Below are 27,751 nucleotides of genomic sequence, written 5' to 3'. Positions count from 1 at the left end.
GCGCCATCAGATGGTGGAGGTTTTGTCTGTGCCGTCTGTGCGGGGGGGGGGAGGAAAGGGGGTCAGGGGGTCCCCAAAACCCCCTGAGCTCCCTCTGTGTCCCCCCCACCCCCAATCGGGGGGACCCCCGAATTCCTGCCCTTCCCCCTCTTACCCCTCCCAGCCCCCCCCGTGTGTCCCCAAATGTCCCTGGAATTCCTCCCCCGAGTCCCCGTGACCCCCTCTGTGTCCCCCCCCCATGGGTGTCCCCCGTGTCCCCAGCTGTGTCCCCCTCGTGTCACCCCCCCCGTGTCCCCCCCCGGGTGTCCCTCACTGTGTCCCCCTCTGTGCCCCCCATGGGTGTCCCCGTGTCCCCAGCTGTGTCCCCCTCGTGTCCCCCCATGGGTGTCCCTGTGTCCCCCGGTGTCCCCCTCTGTGCCCCCCATGGGGTGTCCCTGTATCCTCCCCCATCTCCCTCCATGCTCCCCCCCCACTGTCCCCCCCCATGTCCCCCCAACATGGGTGTCCCCATGTCCCCTCCGTGCTCCCCCCCCGATGTCCCCTCTGTGTCCCCCCCATCCCCCCGATGTCCCCCCCAGTGTCCCCCCCTCCCTGTCCCCCCTCTGTCCCCCCTGTCCCCCCGTACCCCCCAGCGCGTGCTCGGTCATGCTCAGACACAGCGACTCCAGCGTGGGGTTGATCTCCAGGTCCGTCCCGGGTGGGGGACACTCTGGGGGGGGGGGGCGGGGGGAGCCAAAAACAGGGTCGGGGGGGGGCATCCCCAAAAACAAATCCCCCACCCCAACCCCCCCCCACCAGCATCCTGCGCCCCCCCCCTCTCATTTTGGGGTCTCTCTCCCCACTTCAGGGTCTCCGCTTCTTCTCCCACTTCTGGGGTCCCCATTGTCAGGGTCCCTCTCCCCATTCCCCCCCTCCCCATTTTGGGGTGCCCCCTCCACCTCCCCCCTCCCCCCCCCCGACCACACCATCTCAGGGGCTTTCCCCCCATTTTTGGGGCCCCCCCGCCCCCCATTTCCGGCCCCCTACCCTGGGGGAAGGCGAGCAGGGCCGAGCTGTGCAACGGGCAGCGAGTGCGTCCTCTGCACGGCCCCGCGGCTCCCGGGGGACCCCCCCGGGCCCCCCCCCGGCCCCGAACCAAAGGCTCTGGGGGGGCAACCAGGGGGTCACCAGGGGGGCAGCACCCCCAGGGTGGGGGGGAGCCCCCCCAAAAAGGTCTCCAGGGGGAGAGGGGAGACCCCCCCCCGCTTCCCCAAACCACAATAAAACCAAGCAGGGACAGGTAGATGTGCCCCCTCCCCCGTTGTACTACTCCAAAATCCACCCCCTCAAATCCTCCCCAAAATCCATCCCCAAATCCCCATCTCCTCCCCAACCCCCCCCCCAAATCCGCCCCCAAATCCCCATCTCCTCCCCAACCCCCCCCCAAATCCGCCCCCCAAATCCCCATCTCCTCTGCAAAAATCTCCCCCCCAAATCCCCACATCTGCCCCCCAAAATCCCCCCCCAGAATCCTCCCCCCAGAACTCCCCCCCAAACCTCCTCAAAACCCCCAACCCAAATCCCCATCCCCCCCTCAAAATCCCCGTTTTCCCCCCAAATCCACCCAGTTTCCCCCCCAAAATCCCCCCCCCCCCCGGACCCACCTGCCGTCCCTGCGTGCCCAAGGGGGGGGCTCCGAGGGGGGGTCTGGGGGCGGGGGCCCCCCCAGGGGGTCCCAGCAGCCCCAGGCGGGCGGGGGGGGGCAGGGCCCGGGGGGGCAGCGCGAAGGGGCGGCCCCCCCCCCCCCCCGTCCGCCCCCCCCCCCACAGAGCCAGCTATGGGGAGAGAGTTGGAGCCGAAGGCCCAGCTGGAGGGGGGGGGGAAACGGGGGTGTCAGGGGGGGGGCTGAGACCCCCCCAGAACCCCCCCCCAGAACAGGGGAAAACCACCCCCCCCCCCAAACTGGGGAGAAAAGGGAAATTGGGAATTGGGTGGGTGGGGGAGATCCCTTTTGCCCTCCCCCCTCCCCCCCAAATCGATGTGGGAGGAAAAATCATCTGGAGGGAAGAGGAGAAATCCCCCAAATCTCCCCAATCTCCGAGTGGGGGGGGGAAACTCCCTAAGCCCCTCCAAAGTGGGGATCGTGCACAACCCGTGGGGGCGGGTCAGACCCCCCCAAAACTGGGGGCGAGGGGAGGGGGAGGGGATTGAGCATTTTGTGGGGGGTCCCAAGCAGCCTCCAAACCCCGCACGGGGGCAGCACTGGGAGCCTGGGATGGATGTGGGGATTTTGGGCGTGGGGGGGGGTCCAGCAGCCCTGGGGGGGCTCCTGGACCCCCCCCCCAGGTACCTTTTGGGGGGCCGGTATCCGGGGGGGCCGTCCAGGGGCCCCTTCTTGGGGGAAGGCGCGGAGCAGCTTCAGCACCTGCTGCTTCCAGGACTGGAGCCGCTTCTTCTGCGTCTCCGTGAACGCCTGGGGGGGGCCCGGGGGGGGGGGGGGGGTCACGGGGGGGTCCCCGGGGTCTTGGGGGGGGCACACAGAGACCCCCAGGACCCCCCCCCCTCCGCCCGAGGGTACCTCGTGGCTCAGGCACTTCTCAAGCAGCTGGAGGTAACTGGTGATGTTCTCCTCGTCCGGGCCGCGACACCAGGAGCTGGGTGCACACTGCGGGGGGGTCAGGGGGCCCCAAAACCCCCCCAGACCCCCCCCCCAAAACACTGGGACACCCCCAGGAGCTGGGTGCACACTGCGAGGGGGTCAGGGGGCCCCAAATCCCCCCCAGACCCCACCCCAAAACACTGGGACACCCCCAGGAGCTGTGAGGGGGGTCAGGGGGCCCTAAAATCCCCCTCCAAATCCCCCCCCCCCCACCCAAGACCCCACCCTAAAATCCTGGGACACCCCCGGGAGCTGGGTGCACACTGCGGGGGGGTTGGGGGGCCCTAAACCTCCCCCCCCCCCCCAAAACCCCACCCCAAACCTGCCCTGGGACACGCCCAATATCCCTCCCCAAAACACACCCAGGACCGCCCCCCAGAACCCTGAACCCCTCCCAGAGCCCTGAACCCTCCCAAAACCGCCCCCCCCCCCCCCCCAAACCACCCCACCCCCTGCCCCGGGGAGGCTCGGGGCTCACCCTTGCCCATGACGCGCGTGGTGAACTGGCCCGGGATGTCCCCGTCGGGCACCGGGGCCGCGGGGGCCTCGGCCTCAGGGGCCGGGGGGGGGCGCGAAGGCCTCGGGGGGGGCCCCATCGGGGGGCCCGGGGGGTGGGGGCGCGGCCGGGGGGGGGCCGGAAGGCCTTGATGGGGGTCACCAGGATCTGCTGCAGCTCCTGCAGCGCCGTCCACAGGTTGCCCCCCTCGAGGATGTCCTGGGGTGGGGGGGGGGGACACGGGGAGGGGACATCAGGGACACAGCCCCCCCCCCCCCCCCCAGCAGGCCTGGGGACATCGGGGACCCCCCAAACCATCCCCGGGGACACTGGGGACCCCCTGAACCATCCCCGGGGACACTGGGGACCCCCAAACCAGCCTTGGGGGACACTGGGGACCCCCCTGAAGCATCCCTGGGACACTGTGGACCCCCAAAACCAGCCCTGGGGATACTGGGGACCCCCTGAACCATCCCTGGGGACACTGGGGACACCCTGAACCAACCTTGGGGACCCCCTGGACCATCCCCGGGGACACCCTGAACCAACCTTGGGGACCCCCTGGACCATCCCTGGGGACGTCAGGAACTCGCCCAGCCGGCAATCCTGGAGTCACCAGGGGGGGTCTGGGGACATCAGGGATCCCCCTCCAGCAGTCCTGGGACCCCCACAGCAGCCCAGTGCCCTCCCAGCGCTCCCCAGTCCTCCCAGTGCCCCCAGTGACCTTCTCCAGCGCCCTGAGGACGCTCTGCCGCTCCCGCAGCTTTTGGATGCTCAGGGCGATCTTGTGCCGGGCGCCCTTGGTGACGTTCTGGGGGGGGGGACAGGGAGTGTCACACACCTCTGGGGGGTGTCACACGCCTCTGGGGGGTGTCACACGCCTTTTGGGGGGTGTCACACACCTTTTGGGGGGTGTCACACGCCTCTGGGGGGTGTCACACACCTTTTGGGGGGTGTCACATGCCTTTTGGGGGGTGTCACACACCTCTGGGGGGTGTCACACCGCCTCTGGGGGGTGTCACACACTTTTTGGGGGGTGTCACACAACCTTTTGGGGGGTGGTCACAACGCCTCTGGGGGGTGTCACACGCCTCTGGGGGGTGTCACACACCTTTTGGGGGGTGTCACACGCCTTTGGGGGGTGTCACACGCCTCAAGGGAACATTGGGGACACCCCCTGGGAAGATCAGGGGTGATGCCAACCCCTCTCCCACCAGCCCTGGTGGCACTGGGGACATCGTGAACCCCTCTAGGGACCCCCCCCCCCCACCAGCCCAGCGCCCCCCAGTCCCTCCCAGCGCCCCACCTGGGACTCCAGGTGGTGCTCGGTCAGCGTCATCATCTCCTCGTAGCTCATCTGCGCGAACAGCGCCGCGTACTTGTGCAGCCGCAGGCTCTTCAGCCACGAGGGGACGTCTGGGGGGACCGGGGGGGACCGTGAGGCGACAGCAGCCCCCCACAAACCCCCCCCCCCCGGAGCCCCCAACCACCCTTCATGCCGCTGCCGTCCTCCCTGGAAGGAGTTGGCGCCCGCCGGGCTCCTCGGTGTGCTCGCTGCCCGACGAGGCCACGCTGCTCTGCGGGGACAGCGGCGCGTGCTCCCCGAAGGGCGCCGGGGGGCCCGCGGGGGGCCGCGGGGGGCTCCTCGGGGCCCCCCCGGCCCCGCCCAGTCGCCGCCGGCCCGGCTGGCCTGGGGGGCTGCCGGGCACCAGCGCCAGCGAGCGCTTCAGGGGGCTGGGGTGCAGCTGGCACGGCAGGGCTGGGGGACAGGGGGACAGCGTTGGAGGGGGGGCACTGCAGACCCCCTCCTCGTGTCCCCCAGGAGCCCCCATCCCCTTTCTCCCCAATCCCCCCCCTGGGCCCTCCAGGGTCTCTTCTCTCCCCCAGCCCCTTCCCCCTCATCTGACCCTGTCCCCCCTCCCGGACCCTTTCCCTCCTTCCTCCTCCCCTTTCCTCCGTTTTTTCCCCATTCTCCCAGTTTCTCCTCCTGTTTCCTCTCCCTTTTGCCCCGTTTTTTCCCCATTCTCCCAGTTTCTCCTCCCTTTTCCCCCATTCCCAGTTTCCCCTCAATTTTCCCCCGTTTTTCCCCATTCTCCCCGTTTCCCCTCCCTTTTCGCCAGTTTCTCCTCCCTTTTCCCCCGTTTTTTTCCCCCGTTTCTCCTCCTGTTTCCCCTCCCACTGCCCTGTTTTTCCCCAGTTTCTCCTCCTGTTTTTCCTCCCTTTTCCCCAGTTTCTCCTCCCCGTTTTTCCTCCCTTTTCCCCAGTTTCTCCTCCCGCTCCCCCCCACCCCAATCCCCCCCGCCCCGGGGTACCTCCGGGGGGCTGGAACGGGGGGTGCCCGTTCTCCCGGGGGGCCGTGCCCGGGGGGTGCTGCTCTGCCCACGCCCCCCCCCCCCCGCCGAGCCGCCGCCCCCGGGCTCGGGGGGCTCGGGGGGCCACTCGTGGGCCGGGGGCCGGCCCCGGGGGGGCGCGGGGGGCGGCGGGGCCGGGCGGGGGCCAGGCGCTCCTCCCAGGTGGCCGAGCCACAGGGCCAGCGCGCTGCGGTCGTTCGGCCGTGGTGGCCGGGTGGATGAGGGCGTAGGACAGCAGCTGCCGCGACTCCTCCACGCAGCGGTTGCTCTCGATGGCGTCCGCCAGCACCTTCTGCAGCCCGCTTCATGTACTCGGCCTTGGCCGCCGCGTTGCCCCGGCTGCAGCAGCGGCAGGTGGGCCAGCAGCAGGGCCACCGCCGCCTCGGCCGGCTCCTGCGGCCACTGCGAGATGGCGGCTGGGGACGGGGACACGGGGGGTCAGCGGGGACACACGGGGACAGCAGGGACACACGGGGGGACAGCGGGGACACACGGGGACAGCAGGGACACACGGGGGGACAGCGGGGACACACGGGGACAGCGGGGACACACGGGGGGGACAGCGGGGACACACGGGGGGACAGCGGGGACACACGGGGACAGCGGGGACACACGGGGACAGTGGGGACACACGGGGGGACAGCGGGGACACACGGGGACATGGGCAGTCAGCAGGGACACACAGGGACAGCAGGGACACACAGGGACAGCAGGGACACATGGGGGGACAGCGGGGACACAGGGGGACAGCAGGGACACGGGGGGGACAGCAGGGACACACAGGGACAGCAGGGACACAGGGGGACAGCAGGGACACACAGGGACAGCAGGGACACACAGGGACAGCAGGGACACATGGGGGGACAGCGGGGACACAGGGGGACAGCAGGGACACGGGGGGACAGCAGGGACACACAGGGACAGCAGGGACACAGGGGGACAGCAGGGACACACAGGGACAGCAGGGACACACAGGGACATGGAGAGTCAGCAGGGACAGACACAGGGAGAGCAGGGACACAGGGGGGTCAGCAGGGACACGCGGGGACAGCGGGGACACACACGGGGTCAGGAGGGTCCTGCGGCCACTGTGAGATGGTGGCTGGGGGCAGGGGACACACGGGGACAGGGGACACACAGCAGGGACAGCAGGGCCACCCCTGGCTCAGTGGGGTCCTGCGAGATGGTGGCTGGGGACAGGGCACACACGGGGACAGGGGACACACGGGGACGGAAGCTGGGAACCCCTGAGGCCCCCGCACGACAGCCCTGCCCAGACACCAGGACCCCCAGAGGCCCCTGCAGCGTGCCCAAGACCCCCCCAGCCCCTCACCGGCGCTGTTGGCCTCGGCCTCGAGCAGGTGGATGTCGGGGCAGTCGGCCAGCGAGTGCTCGAGGCAGAGCTGCAGGAAGCGGGCCTGGGTGCGGGTGACGCGCTTGAGCAGCGCCAGCAGTGCCACCGTCTGCTCGCACTCGCTCCAGCCGCGGAACCAGCCGGCCACGATCCCCACCTGGTCCCGGAACATCATGGCTGGGCTGGGGGGCGGCGCGGCCGGGGTTTGGGGCGGGGGTGGGGGGGAAGGGGAGGCGGCCCTGCCCCCCCTCACGTGGCGGGGGGGCCCCCCCGGGCCGGGCAGCGCATGGGGGGTGCGGGCGGGGGGTGCCGAGGGGCCCCCCCGGGCTGGGAGCGCGGGGGAGGGTCCGGAGCGTCCTGCGGAGAGAGAGCGGGCAGCGGCTCAGGGGCGGGGACCCCCCCCGGGCGGGGACACCGACCGGCCCGCCGGGGGGACAGCGACCCCCAAAAGGCAGCGGGGACCCCCCCGGGGAGGCCTCAACCCCCCGCCCCGAGCATCAAGGACCCTCCCCGGGCTCAGGGACCCGCCCGCACCGGGGGACAAGGGACCCCCCAAAGGTAACCGGGGCCCACCCCCAGAGCGGACCGGGACCCCTGACGGTGACCGGGACCCCCAAAAGCCACCGGGGACGCTCCCGAGGCGGACCAGGGCCCCCCCCCCCGGCTCCCAACCACAGCGATCCCCCCGTTACAGACACCCCACATGGGCGCGGGGACTCCCCGGTGTCCCCGCACGGGGACGGGGCTCGCCCGCCGCCGCCGCTCTCCCCTCAGCGCGGGGCGGGGGGCGGAGGGGGCGCAGGCCCGCCGGGGCCGGGGCCGGTTCCAGGCGCTGGGGCCGGGCCGGGGAAGGGCCGGGGAGCCCGCGGGGGGCGCGGGGGGTCCCGTCCCGGGGGTGCCGGAGGGGACGCGGGCGGGCCCGGGCGGTCCCGGGGGTCGCGGCCGCCCCTCACTCACCACCGCCGCCGCCGCCGCGCAACGTCAGCGCGTACGGCACGCACGCTGCGTCGCTGCGTCACGGCGCCGCCGCCAATGGGCCAATGAGAGGGCGGAGCGGCGCGGGAGAGGGGCGGGCGGAGGGCTTGCCCCGCCCACCGCGCGGGGCGGCCAATGGGAGAGCCCCGCGCAGGCGCCGGCGCGCGCGCGCGCGCTGCGGGGGCGGGGCCGGGGGGGGTGCGCGGTGCTGGACACGCCCCTCGCTGCTGGGCACGCCCCCTCCGCGGATCCGTCAATAACAGGGCCACGCCCCTTTCCCCTTGGCCACGCCCCCGCGGCCTCGCGGTGCCCGCGCCGGGGGCGGAGCCTGGGAGCCGCGCGGACCCCCCCAGTGTCCCCCCAATGTCCCCCAGTGTCCCCCAATGTCCCCCCAATATCCCCCAGTGTCCCCCAATATCCCCCAGTGTCCCCCCAATGTCCCCCAATGTCCCCCCAATATCCCCCAGTGCACCCCAGTGTCCCCCCAATATCCCCCAGTGTCCCCCAATATCCCCCAGTGTCCCCCAATGTCCCCCAGTGCACCCCAGTGTCCCCCCAATATCCCCCAGTGTCCCCCAATATCCCCCAGTGTCCCCCAATATCCCCCAGTGTCCCCCCAGTATCCCCCAGTGTCCCCCCAGTATCCCTCAGTGTCCCCCAGTGTCCCCCCAATATCCCCCAGTGTCCCCCAATGTCCCCCAGTGTCCCCCCAATGTCCCCCAATATCCCCCAGTGTCCCCCCAGTGTCCCCCCAATGTCCCCCAATATCCCCCAGTGTCCCCCAATGTCCCCCAGTGTCCCCCCAATGTCCCCCAATATCCCCCAGTGTCCCCCCAGTATCCCTCAGTGTCCCCCAGTGTCCCCCCAATATCCCCCAGTGTCCCCCCAATATCCCCCAGTGTCCCCCAATGTCCCCCAGTGCACCCCAGTGTCCCCCCAGTATCCCCCAGTGTCCCCCCAATATCCCCCAGTGTCCCCCCAGTATCCCCCAGTGTCCCCCCAATGTCCCCCAATATCCCCCAGTGTCCCCCCAGTATCCCTCAGTGTCCCCCAGTGCACCCCAGTGTCCCCCAGTGTCCCCCCAGCACGTCCCAGTGTCCCCAGTGCTCCTGGCTCCGTGTCCCCAGCGCTTCCAGCGCGTGCCCAGGGCACCCCAGTGTCCCTGGTGTCCGTGTGTCCGTCCGTGTGTCCCTGGGTCCATTCCAGTGTCCATGCGTGTGTCCCTCTGTCTGTGTGTCCATCCCCGTGTCCATCCCCGTGCCCATCCCTTTGTCCATCCCTGTGTCTGTCTGTCTATCCGTGTGTCCATTCCTGTGTCCATCCCCATGTCCCTGTGTCCATCCCTGTGTCTGTCTGTCCGTCCGTGTGTCCATCCCCGTGTCCATGTGTCCATCCCCTCTGTGTGTCCGTCTGTCTGTCCCTGTGTCCATCCCCGTGTCCATCCCCGTGTCCATCCCCGTGTCCCTGTGTCCATCCCCTCTGTGCGTCCGTCTGTCTGTCCCTGTGTCCATCCCCGTGTCCGTCTGTCTGTCCGTGTGTCCATCCCCTCTGTGCGTCCGTCTGTCTGTCCCCGTGTCCATCCCCGTGTCCGTCTGTCTGTCCGTGTGTCCATCCCCTCCGTGTGTCCGTCTGTCTGTCCCCGTGTCCGTCTGTCCGTCCCCGTGTCCCTGTGTCCATCCCCTCCGTGTGTCTGTCTGTCCGTCCCTGTGTCCATCCCCTCTGTGTGTCCGTCTGTCCATCCCCGTGTCCGTGTGTCCATCCCCACCCCGTGTCCCTGTGTCCATCCCCGTGTCCGTGTGTCCGTCGGTCCGTCCGTGTGTCCGCGCTCCCCCCGCGGCCCCGCCCCTCGCGGCCCCGCCCCGGCCCCGCCCGGCCCCGCCCCGCCGGTTCTGCGGCTCCGAGCGGCGGCCGCGGCCTCTCCGGGGCCTCTCCGGGGCGGCGGGTCCGGGGCTGCTCCGGGACCCCCGGCACCGCCAGCCCGGCGGCCGCTCCCGGGGCCGTCCCGCGCCCGGGATCCATCCCCGGATCCCTCCCGGATCCCTCCCGGATCCATCCCCGGATCCATCCCCGGATCCATCCCCTCATCCCGCTCTCTCCATCTCGGTCCGCATCCCGGTGTCCCCCCCCCCCTCCCCGCCATCCCGGTCCCCTCTCCCCTCCCCCGGTCCCATCCCGGTGATTCCCGACATCTCCCCCCCATCGCCCCTCCCCATCCCCGGTGCAGCTGGGCCCGCTGCCCCCCCCCCCCGCCCCAATTCCCGTTTTCCCCCCGCTCTTTCCCGGTGCCCCCCGCCGATGCCCCCCCGGTAGGGCGAGGCCCGACCCGCCCGGCCCCCCCGGAGCAGCGATGGGAGCGTCCGTGGGCTGAGCCCCCCCAGGTACCGCCGGGGGGGCCGGGGGGCTGGGAGGTACTGGGAGGCACTGGGATGTACTGGGTCTGAATTGGCCTGCACTGGGCCATGCTGGGAGGTACCGGGTCTGTGTTGGTCTGCGCTGGGCCATGCTGCCCTACACTGGGCCATACTGGGCTGTACTGGGTTGTACTGGGATATACTGGGCTGTACTGGACTGTACTGGGATATAACTGGGCTGTACTGGGTTGTACTGGGATATACTGGGCTGTGCTGGGCTGTACTGGGATATACTGCGATGTACTGGTCTCTACTGGGCTGTGCTGTATCCTTAACAGCCTGGCGTGGTTGTGCTGGGCTGTACTGGGATGTACTGGGTTATACTGGGCTGTGCTGGGCCATGCTGGGCTGTGCTGGGCCATGCTGGGATGTACTGGGCCATGCTGGGATGTACTAGGCCATGTTGGTGTGTACTGGTGTGTACTGGGATGTACTGGGTTATACTGGGCTGTACTGGGCCATACTGGGCTGTGCTGGGCTGTGCTGGGCCATGCTGGTGTGTACTGGTGTGTACTGGGATGTACTGGGTTATACTGGGCTGTACTGGGCCATACTGGGCTGTGCTGGGCCATGCTGGGATGTACTGGGTTATACTGGGCTGTACTGGGCCATGTTGGGATGTACTGGGTTATATCAGGCTGTGCTGTCCTGTACTGGGCCATACTGGGATATGCTGGGCTATGCTGGGCTGTACTGGGCTGTAGTGAGCCATACTGGGCTGTGCTGGGCCATGCTGGGATGTACTGGGCCATACTGGGATGTGCTGGGCCATGCTGGGATGTACTGATCTTTACTGGGTGATGCTGTACCCTACTGGTCTGGACTGGGTCTGTACTGGGCTGTGCTCTTCTGTACTGGTCCATCCTGGTCCATACTGGGCCATACTGGGATGTACTGGGCCATACTGGGCTGTGCTGGGCCATACTGGGCTGTGCTGGGCCATACTGGGCTGTGCTGGGCCATACTGGGATGTGCTGGGCCATACTGGGCTCTGTTGGGCCATACTGGGATGTACTGGGCCATACTGGGCTGTGCTGAGCCGTGTTAACCTGGAATGGACACTGTGGGGGGTGCGCAGGGGATGCTGGGCTGAACTGGGCCGGACTGGGCTGAACTGGGCTGGATTTGGCCATACTGGGCTGTGTGCTGCTCAACTGGTCTGTACTGGCCCATACTGGTGGATGTGAATGCGTACTGCTCTGTACTGGTTTGTACTGGTCTGTACTGGTCCCTATTGATGGGTGTAAATCTGTACTGGTGTGTACTGGTGTGTACTGGTTTGTACTGGTGGACGTAGGTCTCTAATGGTCCATACTGGTGGATATGCAGCCTGTACTGGTCTGTACTGGTGTGTACTGGCCTGTCCCCTGTCCCCACAGGCCCCACGGCGACGCCTGGACAGGACCAGCATGGAGCCCTGAGAGGAGGTACTGGGATCACTGGGGCAACTGGGACAACTGGGATCACTGGGATCTCACTGGGAGCACTGGGATCTCACTGGGAGCACTGGGATCTCACTGGGATCTCACTGGGATCTCACTGGGATCTCACTGGGAGCACTGGGAACACTGGGATCTCACTGGGATCTCACTGGGAGCACTGGGAGCACTGGGATCTCACTGGGATCTCACTGGGATCTCACTGGGAGCACTGGGAGCACTGGGATCTCACTGGGATCTCACTGGGATCTCACGGGGATCTCACTGGGAGCACTGGGAGCACTGGGATCTCACTGGGATCTCACTGGGATCTCACGGGGATCTCACTGGGAGCACTGGGAGCACTGGGATCTCACTGGGAGCACTGGGATCTCACTGGGAGCACTGGGATCTCACTGGGATCTCACTGGGAGCACTGGGAGCACTGGGATCTCACTGGGAGCACTGGGAGCACTGGGATCTCACTGGGATCTCACTGGGAGCACTGGGAACACTGGGATCTCACTGGGATCTCACTGGGAGCACTGGGATCTCACTGGGATCTCACTGGGATCTCACTGGGATCTCACTGGGAGCACTGGGAACACTGGGATCTCACAGGGATCTCACTGGGAGCACTGGGAGCACTGGGATCTCACTGGGATCTCACAGGGATCTCACTGGGAGCACTGGGAGCACTGGGATCTCACTGGGATCTCACAGGGATCTCACTGGGAGCACTGGGATCTCACTGGGATCTCACTGGGATCTCACTGGGAGCACTGGGATCTCACTGGGATCTCACTGGGAGCACTGGGAACACTGGGATCTCACTGGGATCTCACTGGGAGCACTGGGATCTCACTGGGATCTCACAGGGATCTCACAGGGAGCACTGGGATCTCACTGGGATCTCACTGGGAGCACTGGGAACACTGGGATCTCACTGGGATCTCACTGGGAGCACTGGGAACACTGGGATCTCACTGGGATCTCACTGGGAGCACTGGGATCTCACTGGGATCTCACAGGGATCTCACTGGGATCTCAGTGGGATCTCACTGGGAGCACTGGGAGCACTGGGATCTCACTGGGATTTTGCGGTGTGTTGTGGGATCTCATGGGACAGGCAGGATCTGGTGGGATCTGGTGGGATCTGGTGTGACCCGAGAGGACCTAACAGGGATCCCGGGATCGTGTAGGGTGTCCCGGTGCCCCCCGGGATCCGACGGAGCCAGTGGGGTCTGACGGGATCCCAGGGATCTCCCGGCATCCGGGGGGGGGTCTGCGGGACCTCACAGCGTCCCGTGGGATCCCGGGTGACGGGGTGGGATCTGGGGAGATCTGACGGGATCCGGTGGGGTCCGACAGCATCCGATGGGCTCTGGGGGCTTCCGGTGGGATCCCAGAGGGCCTGGCGGGATCCGCTGGGATCCGCTGGGCTCCAACCCCCCCCCCCCCTCCCCCCCGTGACCCCCGGTTCGCCCCGCAGGCGCGGCCGTGGGGATGGCGAAGCTGCTGGTGCCGCTGGTGATGCTGGGGGCCGTGTCCGGGGCGGGGGTCCCGGTGTCGCCGCCGTCGCCGCGGTGTCCCCCGCGCTGCCTGTGCCCCGCGGCCCGCGCCCAGCCCGACGCTGCTGTGCGCCCGCACGGGGCTGCTGGCCGTGCCGCCCAGCCTGGACCGCGGCGCCGTGGAGCTGCGCCTGGCCGACAACTTCATCGGCGCCGTGGGCCGCGCCGACTTCGCCAACATGAGCAGCCTGGTGCACCTGACGCTGTCGCGGAACGGGCTGCGCCGCCTGGCCCCCGGCGCCTTCGCCGACCTGCGCGCCCTGCGAGCGCTGCACCTGGACGGCAACCGGCTGCCGGCGCTGAGCGGGCCGCAGCTGCGCGGGCTGGCCAGCCTGCGCCACCTCATCCTGGCCAACAACCAGCTGGCCGCCATCGACGCCGCCGCCTTCGCCGCCTTCGCCGCCACCGTGGAGGACCTGGACCTGTCGCACAACAACCTCCCGGCGCTGCCCTGGGACGCCGTGGCCGCCATGGGCAGCCTGGCCACGCTGACTCTGGACCACAACCTGCTGGAGCGGGTGCCGGCCGGCGCCGTGGCGCGGCTGCCGCGCCTGGCCAGGCTCGACCTCACGGCCAACCGGCTGCGGGCGCTGCCGCCGGTGCCGGGGCCGCCGGGGCCGGCGCTGGCGGCCGGGGGCAACCCCTTGCACTGCAACTGCGAATTGCTGTGGCTGCGCCGCGTGGCTCAGCCGGGCCGCCTGGAAACCTGCGCCACGCCGGCGCCGCTGGCGGGGCGCCTGCTGGGCGCCGTGCCCGAGGAGGAGCTGACCTGCCGGGCCCCCTCCGTCACCGCCGCGGCCGCGCACCCCGCCCGCGGTCACCGAGGGGCAGCCGCTGCGCCTGGGCTGCGCCGCCGTCGGGGACCCGCCGCCCGCGCTGCACTGGCTGGGCCCCGACGGGCGCGTGGTGCAGAACGGCTCCCGGCGCTCGGTGGGCGCCGACGGCTCCCTGGAGCTCCGCGTGGCCACCCTGAGGGACCACGGCGGCTTCACCTGCGTGGCCGCCAACGCCGCGGGCGAGGCGGCCGCGCGCGTCGACGTCGTGGTGGTGCCGCTGCCGGTGCCGCGGGGACGGGACGGGGACGGGGAGGCCGCGGCCGCTGAGCCGGGGCCCGGCCCCTCGGATATGGCCCAAGCGGGCGGCAATGACACCTGGGGGGGGCCCGGGGAGCGGCGGGTGGTGGCGGTGGAGGTGACGGGGTCCTCGGCGCGCATCCGGTGGCTGCCGCAGCGCCACGTGCCCGGCGTGCGCATGGTGCAGATCCAGTACAACAGCTCGGCCGACGATGCCCTCGTCTACAGGTGGGCACCCGGGGGTGTCCCCGGGGGGCTGGAGCGGGCCTGGGAAGGGTCTAGGGGCGGTTCCGGTGGGTCTTGGGCACTCCAGGGTGGTCTGGGGGGGGGGCTCCGGGGGAGCTCGGCTGGGTTTTGTGGGGCTCCAAGGGCATCTGGGAAGGGTCTGGGGTATCCTGGGGGGCTCTGGGGGAAGCTCAAGTGGGTTTGGGGCAGCGCTGGGGAGGTTGGGGGGCCTTCAAGTGGATTTTGGGGGGGCTCCGGGGGGGGGGGGGGGTCTGGGAAGGATTTTTGTGTCCTGGAGGGTTCTGGGGGAGGATGTTCAGGTGTGTATCGGGGGGTCCTGGGGTGGCTCTGAGGGGATGGGGATATCAAGGGAATTCTGTATCTCTGGGGGGCATGGGGGTTCCCTGGTGAGGTCCTAGGGGCATGCAGGGGCGTCCTGGGGGTCTCTGGGGAGTCTTTGAGGTGTTTGGGGGGGGGGGGGTTGAGGAGGTGTTTGGGGGATCCTGGCAGTATCTGGCATGTCTTTGAGGGGTCCTGGGCGGGTTTTCGGCTTCCTGTGGGGGGGTGAAAGGGGGGTGCTGGGGGTCTCGCCCCTCCCCCGACTCCCCCTTGCCCCCTCCCCAGGTTGTTGCCCCCCTCCAGCCGCACCTTCGTGCTGCGGGACTTGGCCCCCGGGCGCCAGTATGAGCTCTGCGTATCCACGCTGCGCGTGGTCGGGGACCCCCCTGCTGCCCCCCGCCCGCTCGGCTGCGTCTCCTTCGCCACGGCCGCCGCTCCGCCGGGCTGCGCCGCGCCGCCCCGGCCCCACTTCTTGGGGGGCACCGTCATCATCGTCATCGGCGCCGCCATCGCCGCCTCCGTGCTCGTGTTCATCCTCATCCTCACGGCGCGCTGGAAGGCGGCGGGGGCGCGGCGCCCCCCGCCCGCCCTCACCAGCGTCTGCTCCCAGACCAACGGCGGCCCCCGGCCCGCCGAGACCCCCGAGCTGCCCCCGCTGCCCCCGCTGCCCCCGGCGGCGGGCGGGGGTCCCGCGGCAGGGGGGGCGCGGGGGTTGTTCCCCAGCCACAGCTACCCCCGGCGGGCGCGGCCCCGGCGCCACGGGTCCCTCCCGCGGCTGGACGCGCCCGAGGGGAGCCCCCTGGGACCCCCCCTGCGCCCCTCGTTCGGCAGCACCCACTGGATGCTGGAGAGCACCGTGTGAGGCGGGGATGCTGGGAATTCCTCCCCCCCGGCCCCCTCTCGGGAGCCCTCCTCGGCAGCACCCACGGGAACCCACCCCCCCCGCGGGATCCTCCGGGGGGGGGGCGGCGGTGGAAACCCCCCCCCTCGGGTGGTCCCGGGCGACCAAACGCAGCCCAGGCGGCTCTTGTGGCGGTGGGGGGGGGGTCCTGGGAGCGCCAAAGCTCGCCCGGGTTCCCCCCCCGGACCCATTTGGGATCCCCCGTGGGTGCCACCAGGTGCCATTGGGAACCCGCCAGGTGTCCCCCCACCCCGCCCTGGGGGTACCTGTATGCAAACCTTTCCCCCCGAAAAACCCGCGTGGGGACCCCCGACATGTGCGAGCACCGCCACGCGCGTGGGGACTCGCGTGGGCCCCGAATCGCGCGTGGCGTGTCCGGAAACCTGTGGCTCCCCCCACGCGTGTCCCGCCCCCGACCCCCCCGAGATGCGCACTTGGGACTTGCGTGTGCGCCCCAACATTTGTGTGCCCCCCCCCCCGCCCCACGCGCGTGCCCGGCCCGCCCCCCCCGCGGTGCCTTCGGCCGGGCCGGGGGGGCCCCGCGCACGCCCCCGACATCTCTGCACAGATGACACGAGACCCGCAGCCCCCCCCCCCCCAAAACCCCCCCGTGGGGAGGGGAGGGCAAAAAGGGGGGGACCCCGGATGCCTGGGGACCCCCCGTGTGTCCCTCCTGTGGCCTCTGCCCCCCCCCCCCCAACTCGACTCGGGGGTTCCTATCTGGCTGGTCTGGATAACCCTGGGGGGGCGCCCCCAGCCCCCCCATTTCCCTCCCAGCCCCATTTCCCCGCCCCCAAAAATGCCTCAGATCCTCCCCATCTCTCCCCCCCCACCCCCAAACGCCGCCCCCCCCACCAGCCGCCCCCCTCGGGCCCCCGCAGTGTTTAACACGAGTTTTTACATTAAAAACCTGTGCCCCCCCCCGGGGCAGAAACACGAGTGTGAATGGGGGGAGGTGGGAGCTCGGGCAGCGGGGGGGGGGTCCCGCTCAGTTTGGGGCTGGGCTCTGACTGGGGGGGTCCCCTCTGTCTTTTGGAGGGGGTCTCTGCCACCCCGTCTGTTCCCCCCACAACATCCCACAGTGTGGGCGGGTCAGGACTATGCTAATGAGGCAACAATCCCCGCCCCTGTGGTCGCCATGGTGACCGTCTCGAGGAGCTCAGCGGGGCCAGGACGGGATCATGAATATGCAAACAAGGGGCGGAGCCAACCAGCAAAAGCCCCGTCTGATTATGCCCTCGTTTGCGTACAGAGCACCTGGGACGCAGCCTGGCCTTGGGTCCTCCCCCCTGCTCAAGGCCGCAGCGAGGCTGGGGGGCCCGGGGGAGTCACCTGTGTCCCTTCCCATGGAGGGGGGCTGCAGACCTCGGGCCCCCCCACACCTGTGTCCCTTCCCATGGCAGGGAGGGGGCTGCAGACCTCGGCCCCCCACACCTGTGTCCCTTCCCATGGAGGGGGGCTGCAGACCTCGGCCCCCCCCACCTGTGTCCCTTCCCGGGGAGCTGCCACACACCTGAGTCCCCTCCCAGGTGGGCCCCGCCCCCCGGCCTTGGGCCAGGGTATAACCGCGCCGCGAAGGCCCCGGCACGGCCCAGGAGGTGACAGCGATGGCGTCAGCGCTGCTGGTGACGCTGGTGGCCACGGTGGCCACACTGGGCTGGGGGGTGGAGGCCCAGTGCCCCACGGCGGCGGAGCTGCGCCCCGTCAACGGCACGCGGCTGTGCGCCCTGCTCTACGCCGACAACAGCCCCTACTACGACCAGTGCTGCGCCGGGGACGTGCTGGAGGTGCTGCCGGGCAGCGACATGCCCTACATGCCCCGCGGGTGGTCCGCCCGCGTCTCCTCCCTCGTGGTGGGCACCAGGTGCGAGCTCACCGTGTGGTCGCGCCGGGCCAAGGACGGCAACTCGCGGCACTTCGGCGCCGGTGCGGTGCCGCGGCTGCAGGAGGTGCGCCGGGGGCTCTTCGGGGACTGGAACAACGCCATCCGGGCGCTCTACTGCACCTGCAAGTGAGCGGCAGCGCGGGGCGGGGCGGCGGCGGGACAGGGGGTGAGAGCAGGCAGCGGGAGGCGCCATGAGGCAACGCGGGTCAATGTCAGCTGGTGTGGGTCAACCTGAGCCAGCGTGCATCAACGTGAGCCGGTGTGGGTCAATGTGAGCCAGCGTGGGTCAACGTAAGCTGGTGTGGGTCAACCTGAGCCAGCGTGTGTCAACGTGAGCCGGCGTGGGTCAACACGAGCCAGTGTGGGTCAACATGAGCCGGCGTGGGTCAACCTGAGCCAGCGCGGGTCAACACGAGCCAGTGTGGGTCAACACGAGCCAGTGTGGGTCAACATGAGCCGGCGTGTGGGTCAACCTGAGCCAGCGTGGGTCAACGCGAGCCAGCGTGGGTCAACGCAAGCCAGCGTGGGTCGACCTGACTCAACGTGGGCCAAACCGTCGCCAAGTTGGCCAAGAGGTGCCAATGTGAACCAAGATGAGCCTCCACAAGCCAACGCTGGCCAAGGCAAGTCAACGCGAGTCAGCGTTGGCCAAGATTCACCATCAGGGGCCGACCCAGGCCAAGCCAAGCCAAGCTTGGCCAACGCGAGTTGCCCCTGGCCGAGCCACTGCGAGACCCTGCGTGCGCTGTGGGCCGACACAGCCGCACCCCCCCCCGCCCCCTGTGCAGCCAATAAAGCCCTGAGGCAGCAGCAGCTCCTGCCTGGGGGGTCCTTTACTGGGGGGGTGTCCCCATGCCCCCTACCCCCTGTGCCTGTGAGAGGTGCCCCCCGCTGCATACCCCCCACCCCCCGAAGAACCACACAGCACACAGAGGGGTCCAAAAGGACACGTGTAATTTGGGGGGGGCCCCATGTGCCCCCGGGGCCCCCCCGTCCCGCGCGGTACAAAACCCGACCATATAAATATCACTTTGTTAAAAAACAAAACCGTGGGGGCAGGGGGGAGTTCCGGGGGGAAGGAACCAACCAAAACAAAAAAAAACCCAAAATCAACAAAAACAGGCGAGGGAGGCCCGCGGGGGGACACACCCCGAATCAGTAGTGTGGTGTGGTGGGGAGAGGGGGGGCTGTAGTTTCGGGGACCCCCCTCTCATGGAGATCTAGGGGGGCCATACCCCAGTGCCCGAAGGGGGTAGAAAAGAGGAGGCTAAAAAAAAAACAAAAAAAGGGGGAAATGCCCCAAATGGGTCCCAAAGGCAGGAGGGACCAGGATGAGCCCAAGCACCCCCAAATTTCTGGGATGACAGCCACCCCTCCCCTCCCCCCCAAAATCTCTGCTGTGGGGTCCCCAGCTCAGTAGTACAGGTTGGGGGGCTGGTGTCTCCCAGGAACATCCCAGTCCCGCTCCAGTTTGGGGGTGCTGCTGAGGAGAAGGAGGGGCAGGAGGGGGCCAGGGGTCTCCCCCGGGGGGGGGGGCTCTCACCGCAGCCGGTGCTGCCGCATGAGGGGCACGATGCAGGCGGGGGGGCCCGCGACACCCAGGAAGGGGTGGCGGAGCAGCTCCGGGGCGCTCGCCCGCTGCGCCGGGTCCCGCACCAGCATCCGCTCCAGAAACCCCTTCAGGGATGGGGATACCTGGGGGGGATGGAAGGGGCATGTGAAACACCTCCTGGGTCTCCCCAGAAAGGGGGGGGGACTCCCCCAGAGTTACCTTGTGGCCATTCTTGAGCCGGGGGGGAAGGTTGTCCCGGATCAGCTTCATGGCTTTGAGAGGGGGCTCATTGAAATAAGGAGGTTCCCCATCCACCATCTCGATGACCATCACCCCCAGGGACCAGATGTCCACCTGGGGGAGGACGGTGACCCCAAAAATGAGGAGGGAGTTAGGGGGGAGCCCCTCAAACCCACTCCATGCTCCCCCTCCCAAATATACAGCATCCAGGATGGGGGGGTCTGGAGGGGAGGACACTTGGAGCCCCTTGAACATATGCTGGGTACCCCCAAACCCACCCTGGGCAACCCTAAACCCATCCTAAATCCACCCTGTGCTCTCCAAACCCACCCTAGGCAACCCTAAACCCATCCTGGGCACCCTCAAACCCATCCCAACCTCCCCACAAGACACGTCAAGGTGGCAGAGAAGGCAGGAGATGAGCTTGGGGGCCCACACGCCCACACAAACCCCCTGAAACCTACCCTAAACACTCCCTAATGAACCCCAGGACCCCCTAAACTCCCCCGAGGCCCCTGACCCACCTCTGGGCCGTAGGGCAGGCGGGAGATGAGCTCGGGGGCCATCCAGTACGGAGTCCCCACCAGGGACTTGCGCCGTGGCACGTCCTTGTTCACTTGGGCGCAGAACCCGAAATCCGAGAGCTTCACCTGCCAGCGGGGCCGGGGCTGGTCAGGGCGGGATCCCAAAGGATCGGGGGGAGGTTTGGGGGGGATTTCTGGGGGTTCCTACCCGCCCGTCATGCGTGAGGAGGATGGAGTCGCTCTTGATGTCGCGGTGGATGACGCCCTGGGCGTGGAGCACGGCGAGTGCCCGCAGCACCGAGCGGCACACGGCCGCGATCTGCTCCTCCGACATCCTGGGGACGGCACCCTGTCACCACCCTGCCACCACCCCCTGCCGCCGCCCTGCCACCCGTGCAACCCCTGCTCCCCAAACTCACCTGGTGTGGGTGACGATGTCAGTCAGAGCGCCGCCCTCCAGGAACTCCATGACCACCCAGAGCTCGTCACCCACCAGGTAACTGTTGTACATCTCCACCACGTTCTCGTGCTGGTGGTCCCGCATGATCACCACCTGGGAGGGGGAGGAACACGGGGATGGGAGCCTGGGACTGTCCCCGGGGGACCCCGGGGCATCAGGAGGTCCCTAGTGGGTCACCACGAGGTCTTTGAAGGGGCCACGACGGACTCCTGAGGGATCCAAGGGGTTCCTGAGGGTCTCCAAAGTTCCCTCCCTGAGGGTCCCCAAGGCTCTCAAGGGGTCCCCAGGGCTGCCGCTGCCCTCACCTCGTTGAAGAGCAGCTCCCGCCGCTGCTGCTTGCGCAGATCCATCTTTTTGACGGCCACGAGCTTGCCGGAGCCGCGCACGGTGGCGATGCAGACGACGCCCGTGGAGCCCTCGCCGATCTTGATGAAGTTGTCCAGGTACGTGCGGGGGTCGCCGGGGTCCACCACCATCTGCAGCGCTGCCCGGAACTGCTCGTGGGACACGCGCTGGGGCCCCCCCGCTGGGGCGGGCGTGGGGCCGGGGGGACGCGGGGCCGGGGGCTCCGGGGCCAGGGGAGGCGGCTCCGGGGCTTTGGGGCGTGGGGGGCCGGGGGCGTGGGAAGCACTGGGAGCGCCGGGAGCGCCAGCAGGGACCGGCCCGTTGGGGGTCGCCTCCTGCGGGCGTCCCGGGTGGTGCTCGGCCTGTAGGGACAGGGGAGAGGAGCGTCAGCCCCCGGAATTCCTGTGGGAATGTCGGGGGCCAGCGCCGGGGCCTCCGGGCACAGGCCGGAGGGAAGGGCTGAGTGAGGAAGAGGAAGAGGAAGAGACACAGATGCAGCACCAGGAAGGAAGCGCGGAGCCAGTGGCCTTCAGGATGCTCTGATTCTGACTGGGACAAGGGAAGTTGCGAGGAAGAGGAGCAGAGGAGCCGCTTCCAAGGAGGAAGAGAAGAGGCAGAGCAAGGAAGAGGAAACTGGTTTGGTGCCAAGGACGCAGCACTGGCAGGGGAGGTGGTGGCCCCTGCACATCCCGATTCTGGGAAGCTGTGAGGAAGAGGAGCAGAGGAACCGCTTCTGAGAAAGAACAGGGCAAGCACAGCGAGGAGGAGGAAGAAGCGGAAGAAGAAAAAGAAGATGAAGATGAAGAAGAAAAAGAAAAAGAAGAAGAAGAACAAGAAGAAGAAGAAGAAGAAGAAGAAGAAGAAGAAGAAGGAGAAGAAGAAGAGGAAACTGCTCCAGAGCCAAGGATGTGACTGGGGAAGGAAGCTGTTGCTGATCCCAGCGGAGCATGGGAAGCCGTGAGGAAGAGGAGCAGAGAACCCACTCTGGAAGAGGAGAGCAGGAAGAGGAGGATAAGGAAAGGCCTGGGGACACCCCTTTACCTGGGCACTACCCCCCCGGCCAGGGTCGGTGTCGGCACGGGGATAGGTGTGGAAGGGGCGTCCGGGCGCCGTCTTCAGCCCCGCTCCAGGAGCGCCGGGAGCGCCGGGAATGTCGGGGGGCCGCAGGTCGGGCCCTGAGAGCGGGCGCTGCTCGCGGGGTGGGGGCCGGGGGGGCCCCTCTCCGGCTGAGCTGGATTTGGGGCGGCCCCCGGGGGGGTGGGGGTGAGGGTGGGGGGGCTCCCGCCCGGCCGCAGCTTTGGGGTCTCCCCGCTCCCGGGACTGGGGGGGGCTTGGCTCGGGGTCCCCGCGGCGGCTCTTGCCGGGCTCCGGGCGGGAGCGTGGGGGTCCCGGGGCCAGGCCGTTCTCCGGGGGGTGCCGGGAGGGGCAGGGGGGGCTGTCCTGGCGTAGGGAGTTGGAGCGGGACACAGACACGGCCGCCAGCTCGTCCAGGAGCCACGCCAGAGTCCTGTCCCGGCCCCCGGGGGTCCCATCCCGGGTCCCTTTGGAGCCACGCACGATGGGCTGCGGGAAGGGGGAAACACATGGGGGAAACGGGGAAAAAAGGAAAAAAAAACAACAGAAAGATGACATGGAATGGCTGCAGGAGGATGGCAGGGTGGGCAGAGGGGAGGGGGTTTGGCTGGGGTGTCCCTCCGGGAAGAGTCCCAGAGCTCCAAATTACCCTGGGTGCTCCCCAGGGATTGGAGTCTAGCCTCGCTGGGAGGGTCCCCAAAATACTGGGGTGGGAATTGGGGGGCATCAGAACTGAGGTGGGAATGGGTGGATGTGGCAATGGGGGGGATGTGGGAATGGGGGACTTAAAACAATTGGGAACACACACAGTGGGGAAGAGATCAGGTGGGAATGACTCTGAGTTCCCATGGGGTGGGCTGGTTCCAGGTGTGGGGAAGAGTCTCACTGGGGGATCCTCGTCCTGGGGGACCCAATCATCACCTCCCCACCCCAAGTCCCCCAAATTCCTCCCAGTGTGACCCCAAAGAGCATCCAGGACATCCTTATATACTTCAAGACCCCAGATTCCCCCAAACCCACCCTGGGGACTGAATGAGCCCCCACCTCCCCCCTCCCTGCCCCATGATCCCAAAATCTCCTGGTCCATGACTCCCCCAAATTGTCTTTTTGGGAGGTAGGAAAGGCAGGGAGACCCACCTCCCACCTCCCTGACCCCCAGATTCCTCCCAGTTTGGCTTTTTTTGAGCCCCAAGAGTGGCTGGCAACCCCTTACCTGCTCCATAACCCCTGAATATCGAACAATCCCAAAATTCCCTTGTTCCAAGACCCCCCAAACTGCCCCCAGTCCAACCCCAAAGAGTACCCAGAACCCTGTTACCTCCTCCAAGACCCCAAACCAAGAACGTCGACCTGGCCACGCCCTCCCCGCCCCATGACCCCCCCCCCCCCACCCCGAATTCCCAACGCTCCCGGTTTTCCACACCTTATGGGCCCCACGGATGGCGGTGATGCAGGCGGGGTCCACGAGGGGCTTGGGGCGCCGGGCGGACTCCTCGAGCAGCCCTTGCCACTGGCGGGGCAGCCCCGTGAAGCGCTGCTCCGAGGGGTCGTAGCCCGTGTGCACCCGGTGCTCGAAGTTGGATGGTGCCGAGATCTCCACCCGCTTCTTCTTCTTGGAGAACATGGCCCGGGACGCGCTCCTGGCAACGGGATCGGGGCCCAGAGCCCCAGCGTTAGGGGGAGGGAAATGGGAGCTGGCATCAGGAATGGCACCAGCCCACGAAATCCAGCCCTGGGAACGTGAGCAGCCCCTCCTGAAATCCGGGGTCACAATGGGCAACGTCCCCGGGAATGGGATCGGCGCCCAAATCCCATCGTTAGAGTGAAATAAATTGGGAACGTCGTTGGGATGAAACGCGTTGGGATGGACGGGATCAGCCCCGAAAATCCCACTGCTGGAATGGTTTTTATCCATCCATTGGCCACTTCCGTCCAACGTCCCCCACTTTTATCCAATTACTTCCCATTTTTCCCCAAGTCCAAGCTTGGAAACACCAGGAGCACCAGAAATTCCCACTTGGAAATGGGAGTAATCCACTAACCCAACCTGAACCAACAAACAGATTTAAAACACCTCAAAAAGCCACAAAAAATCTACTTTTCCTGGGATCCCAGCACCAGGATCAGCGCTCTGGGGCAGGATCCGAGGGTTTGGCTGAGTTCCATGCTTTTCTGCAGTTTCCAGGCCAAGAACGAGCTGAGCTGGGAAGGTTTTGGGAATGCGATCCCAGTGGGGGCATGAATCCCACTGGGAATGGCCCCAAAATCCCATGGATCCTGGGTGGGTCCATTTTTCCCACTTTCACTGCTTTTCCCGGTGGCGATTTCCCCGTTTCCTCCCATTTTTTTCCAGCTCCTCGGCTCAATCCCATTTTCCAGGCTCCAGAATCCCAATGCTTCCAAGGTCTTCTCGCTGTTTTTCCCAACGTTTGAGGTTTCCATCTTTAATCAATGATCCATTATGAAGCTTTTCTCCTCCTCCACTTCGACCCCAGCCAAAAACTGTCTGAATTTTGTAAATTCTCCATTTTGCCTGCTCATCCCTCCTTCCACCTTCCCAGGACACTGCTGGGATCCTCTCTGGATTGTCAAAACCCCACTTTCAGATGGAAAATTCTCCCGGTTTGGGGAAATTGCAGCTGAATTTGGAGTGGGAGGATTAAAATCTGCTGCATTTGGGCTTTTCCTGTTGCGAGTTCCACGGGAAATATCCAAGGATGATCCGGGTCAGCCAGAATGTCGGGGAGGTGCAGTATCTGGTGCCTCTGGACACCAAATCCACAGGATTTCACCCCAAAACCCCTTTTTTTTCAGATGGTTGGGGAAAAACTAGCGGCACTTGGGAGGGGTAGAGAGGTCCTGAAGAATTCCAGAGGGTGGGATGAGGGCCAGGAGGGGTGAACTTATTCCTCAGCCCTTCCCAGGTTGCATTCCTGAGATCCCAGCGGGGTTTAATTAGTTACCAATTAACAAGGAATCAAGTCCACACTGGGCGGAATAATCTTGTGTTTTCCCTAAAATTCCCAACAAAATCCCACAAATTCCCCCCAGATCAGTGGCATTTAGGCTGTGTCCTGGTGGGAATTGTGCTGGCAGCTTTGGGATGAAAAAGAAAGGGAAAAGTAAAGGGGAAAAAATGTGCACAGAGGCACTTCACGCCTTCCCATAAAGCCCAAAGCCAGGAAAATCAGATGTTAACTGGGCAGCAGAATGTCCAGGAAGGGACTGAAATGGGATTTTCAGCAAACTTCAGGATTTTTACACTAGATCTGGGTGAATTTCAGGAAAACAAATGCCCAGCATAGCACCATGGCATTCCAGATGTGGCGTTTGGCGTCATCCCGCTTCCCAAATTCCAGTATTTCCATTTTCCCCCCGCCGTGTGGTGCTGGTCCATCCATCCCATCTCTCCTCTTTTTGCCCCAAACCGCTCCATTTTCCCCCAATATTCCAAGCGGGCCCCTCCGGAACCAGAGAGTCCTGGGAAGGTGGGGAGAGCTCCCAGGGAGAGCTGGGCTTGGAGCCTTCCCTTTGCGGGGACGCGGTGAGAAAATTCCGCCAGATGAAAAACTTACCTCGTATTCCCACCGCTTATTCCTGGCTTTTTTTTTCTGTTTTTTTACTCTAAAGTTCCCTGAATCCCAAACTCATGCTGCGTTCGATCCTTTTGGGAAGGAGAGGGAAGAGCCAAAGTCTCCGTTGGAAAACCCCTGAGCCGGTTTTTCCTCTTGGGGAATTATTTTCCTGGTGTCAGCCGGAACAGGAAGAGACTCCAAACCCTCCAAATCCACATCTTCCATGAAAAATTTCCACCTCCGGGGCCCCTTGGCGTGAATTTGGGGTCCTCGGGGAAGCAGCTCCTTACGGCAACAGGGACAGAGCAAAGCGTCCCGAAAACTCCCGGGATTCCGGCGGAATCGGTGAAAGCGCGTTTTCCTGATCCGCACGGGTGATCCCGATGATCCCCGGAGCGCCGGAATCCCGGCCCAGATCCTGCTGGGAGCAGGTTGGGGTTTGCTCACAGGGGTTGTTTTCCTTAAAAAAAAAAAAAACAAAAAAAAAACCCGAAGCGGGAAGCGGCGCCGGGCGGTCCCGAACGTGCGGCTCAATCCCCCGGGTCGGAATCCCGGGATTCCCCGCAAAGGGGTCACGTTCCCGGGAAAGTGAGGCCAGGAAGGCCGGGCCTGGAGCGGTCCGGCTGGGAAAGGCGGGTTGGACTGGCCCAGCTGGATCTGCCGGAGGAGGAGGAGGAGGAAGAGGAAGAGGAGGAGGAGGAGGAAGAGGAGGAGAAGTGTTGGCTTTTGCTCGGAGGAATCCCGGAATTCCAGGAATCTGGTGACCCACGAGGAGCCTCCAAAGCTCTGCCGAACACGGAAGGGAACCAGGAGATCCCATCTCCTGGGAAAAGGGAATCCAGTGCTCAAATCTTCCGTGATCGCCGGGAAAAGCAGGACGGGAGGGAAGGGGGAGAGCAGGGAAAGGAGGAAGGAGTGGGAAAAGGAGAACCAGGGAAGGAGAGAAGAAGGGAAAAAGTGTAAAAGAAAGAGGAAAAAAAGGAATTCTGGCAGAATTCAGCTCTTTTCCTGCAGCAGGAAGTTTCCCCGGAGCTGGAAGTGCAGGGAGAGGGAGGAAGGAAAGTCGGGAATCTCCGTCTCGGGGCAAGGGAAGGGCCAATTAACGATGGTCCAATTAATCAGTAACGATCCCGTCCATCCATAATGATCCAGGTCACCAAAATCCAGGAAAATCCCTCCTGGGGCTGGTTCAGGAACATCTCCAGAAAACCCAGATATTCCTCCCAGGGCTCCAGAGAACCCAGGTTTTATCCCATGGGAAATGAACAAATTAAAAGATTAATTAAAGCCATGGGCAGGAATATCCTTGGAATTTCTTCCTGGGAACTCCAGAGAAATTCCTGCTTGTCCCGCAGCTGTTAACGAGATGTTGGTGACCAAATTCCCACCTTTTACCCCCAAACCCCAACAGGGAATGGCGGGAGGGGGAAGTTTTTGGCCATTTCCAAAGGTTTGCTGGATCTTTTCCACATCTGGATATTTCCCATAAACCCAATTTCCACTTATTTCCAAGCCGACCACGGGTCAATCCCTCTGTCCCACCATTAATTATTTGAAAATTCACGAAATTACAGGGAAAATGCAAGGAAAGCCCAAATCCAGAGGCTTTTTTTGATGTTTTTTTTTCTCCTTTTCAGTTGAGGAATGGCAAGAGGAACACCACAAAAAAACCTGTGGGGATGGCAATTTCCCTTCCCACTGCGCCAAAACTGGGGGGAAATGCTGTTTTTGAGGAGTTAGGGCATTTCTGAGGAATTCCAGTGCCCCTCTGCCGTGGAGTTCCTGACCCAAAACCACAGGAAACGCTGGAAAAATCCATCCCAGGGCTCTGGGGCTGGATGGGAGCGTGGGGAGGAGACCCCCAAATCCCCGTGGGATAAGAAATTCCGGGAATTCCGGATTCGTTTCCTACCTTCCACGAAGGAAAAACTCTCCTGCCTCAGCTCCGCATTCCAGGTCCTCTGGTAAAAGCGCTGCACGGGAAGAAGGGAATCCCCTCAGGAGCAGCCCGGACCTCCCCTTCTGGGGTGCTTTTAGGGCGGGGGGCGGCTGGATCCATATCCCCAGGAATTCCAGGCTTTCCCAAGGCTCTTGCTGCCGCCCCTCCAGGGATTTGGAGAGCCTCAAATTGCCCCCAAGCCCACCCCCAACCGCCCTCCTCCATCACCAAATAATTCCTTGGCCCTGGGGGGGGGTCTCCAAGCCCCAGACCCCTGAAATCCCCGAATCCCTCCCGAGCGCCCTCAGCCCCCCCCGGGCCTCCTCAGGCCTCACTCGGCCGCCGCCGCCGCCATGTTGGGATCGAGACACATCCGGGTCCTCCCACGCCCGCGTCGCCGCGGCG

General features: G+C 66.1%; 5 protein-coding genes across 8 annotated transcripts; 3 read left to right on the top strand and 2 right to left on the bottom strand.

The window, feature by feature from the left end:
• SAMD4B (sterile alpha motif domain containing 4B) lies at positions 1 to 7,880 on the bottom strand. Its single transcript, XM_053969227.1, is given in 24 exon segments — positions 1 to 35; positions 626 to 709; positions 1,027 to 1,057; positions 1,059 to 1,098; positions 1,100 to 1,143; positions 1,644 to 1,794; positions 1,796 to 1,846; positions 2,330 to 2,379; positions 2,381 to 2,452; positions 2,558 to 2,617; positions 2,619 to 2,644; positions 3,117 to 3,266; positions 3,269 to 3,353; positions 3,859 to 3,945; positions 4,441 to 4,550; positions 4,625 to 4,657; positions 4,660 to 4,928; positions 5,437 to 5,519; positions 5,522 to 5,680; positions 5,682 to 5,783; positions 5,785 to 5,820; positions 5,822 to 5,901; positions 6,819 to 7,196; positions 7,797 to 7,880. Coding segments are annotated over 23 exon segments (2,028 nt in total). The 5' UTR covers positions 7,015 to 7,196; positions 7,797 to 7,880; the 3' UTR covers positions 1 to 6.
• LOC128802665 (collagen alpha-1(III) chain-like) lies at positions 7,543 to 13,116 on the top strand. Its single transcript, XM_053969217.1, has 4 exons — positions 7,543 to 7,827; positions 10,125 to 10,192; positions 11,605 to 11,652; positions 13,053 to 13,116. The coding sequence occupies exons 1-4, from the start codon at positions 7,543 to 7,545 to the stop codon at positions 13,114 to 13,116; spliced, it is 465 nt and encodes a 154-aa protein (XP_053825192.1).
• Positions 9,703 to 16,717, top strand: LRFN1 (leucine rich repeat and fibronectin type III domain containing 1). The gene is given in 6 exon segments (XM_053969228.1): positions 9,703 to 10,192; positions 11,605 to 11,652; positions 13,136 to 13,260; positions 13,262 to 14,017; positions 14,019 to 14,515; positions 15,137 to 16,717. Coding segments are annotated over 4 exon segments (1,941 nt in total). The 5' UTR covers positions 9,703 to 10,192; positions 11,605 to 11,652; positions 13,136 to 13,149; the 3' UTR covers positions 15,714 to 16,717.
• Positions 16,718 to 17,336: 619 nt separating this feature from the next.
• Positions 17,337 to 18,450, top strand: SYCN (syncollin). The gene has a single exon (XM_053969221.1). It carries the CDS (start codon positions 17,360 to 17,362, stop codon positions 17,765 to 17,767), a length of 408 nt encoding a protein of 135 aa, XP_053825196.1. The 5' UTR covers positions 17,337 to 17,359; the 3' UTR covers positions 17,768 to 18,450.
• A 124-nt stretch (positions 18,451 to 18,574) lies between these two features.
• Positions 18,575 to 27,705, bottom strand: PAK4 (p21 (RAC1) activated kinase 4). 4 transcript variants are annotated; one of them, XM_053969218.1, is made up of 10 exons: positions 27,682 to 27,705; positions 27,320 to 27,380; positions 23,256 to 23,472; positions 21,800 to 22,321; positions 20,719 to 21,120; positions 20,373 to 20,506; positions 20,162 to 20,288; positions 19,954 to 20,079; positions 19,409 to 19,543; positions 18,575 to 19,332 (listed from the first exon to the last, which is right to left on the bottom strand). In XM_053969218.1, exons 3-10 carry the CDS (start codon positions 23,454 to 23,456, stop codon positions 19,177 to 19,179), a joined length of 1,803 nt encoding a protein of 600 aa, XP_053825193.1. In that variant the 5' UTR covers positions 23,457 to 23,472; positions 27,320 to 27,380; positions 27,682 to 27,705; the 3' UTR covers positions 18,575 to 19,176. The 4 variants fall into 4 exon arrangements, 2 of the variants coding, with proteins under 2 accessions (XP_053825193.1, XP_053825194.1); XM_053969219.1 differs by lacking the exon at positions 21,800 to 22,321; XR_008435536.1 differs by lacking the exons at positions 18,575 to 19,332; positions 19,409 to 19,543; positions 19,954 to 20,079 and having other exon boundaries at positions 20,203 to 20,288; positions 20,719 to 22,321.
• Between the last annotated feature and the right edge of the window lie 46 nt (positions 27,706 to 27,751).

This window comes from Vidua macroura, unplaced genomic scaffold (genome assembly GCF_024509145.1).
Source record: "Vidua macroura isolate BioBank_ID:100142 unplaced genomic scaffold, ASM2450914v1 whyUn_scaffold_136, whole genome shotgun sequence".
Taxonomy (NCBI): domain Eukaryota; kingdom Metazoa; phylum Chordata; class Aves; order Passeriformes; family Viduidae; genus Vidua; species Vidua macroura.
The sequence above is the reverse complement of the archived record's forward strand: the minus strand, read 5'-3'. Positions and strand labels throughout refer to the sequence as shown.

Bases quoted from the DNA above. Each gene is read 5' to 3' on its own strand.
- SYCN (XM_053969221.1), top strand. From the start codon at position 17,360: ATGGCGTCAGCGCTGCTGGTGACGCTGGTGGCCACGGTGGCCACACTG.
- PAK4 (XM_053969218.1), bottom strand. From the start codon at position 23,456: ATGTTCTCCAAGAAGAAGAAGCGGGTGGAGATCTCGGCACCATCCAAC. The intron at 21,121-21,799 runs GTAAAGGGGTGT...CTGTCCCTACAG, and splicing joins GCCGGGGGGGTAGTGCCCAG to GCCGAGCACCACCCGGGACG. The intron at 19,544-19,953 runs GTGGGTCAGGGG...GTCCTCCCCCAG, and splicing joins GCCTGCCCTACGGCCCAGAG to GTGGACATCTGGTCCCTGGG.
- LOC128802665 (XM_053969217.1), top strand. From the start codon at position 7,543: ATGGGCGCGGGGACTCCCCGGTGTCCCCGCACGGGGACGGGGCTCGCC. The intron at 7,828-10,124 runs GTACGGCACGCA...CCCCCCCGGTAG, and splicing joins CCGCCGCGCAACGTCAGCGC to GGCGAGGCCCGACCCGCCCG. The intron at 10,193-11,604 runs GTACCGCCGGGG...CTGTCCCCACAG, and splicing joins CGTGGGCTGAGCCCCCCCAG to GCCCCACGGCGACGCCTGGA.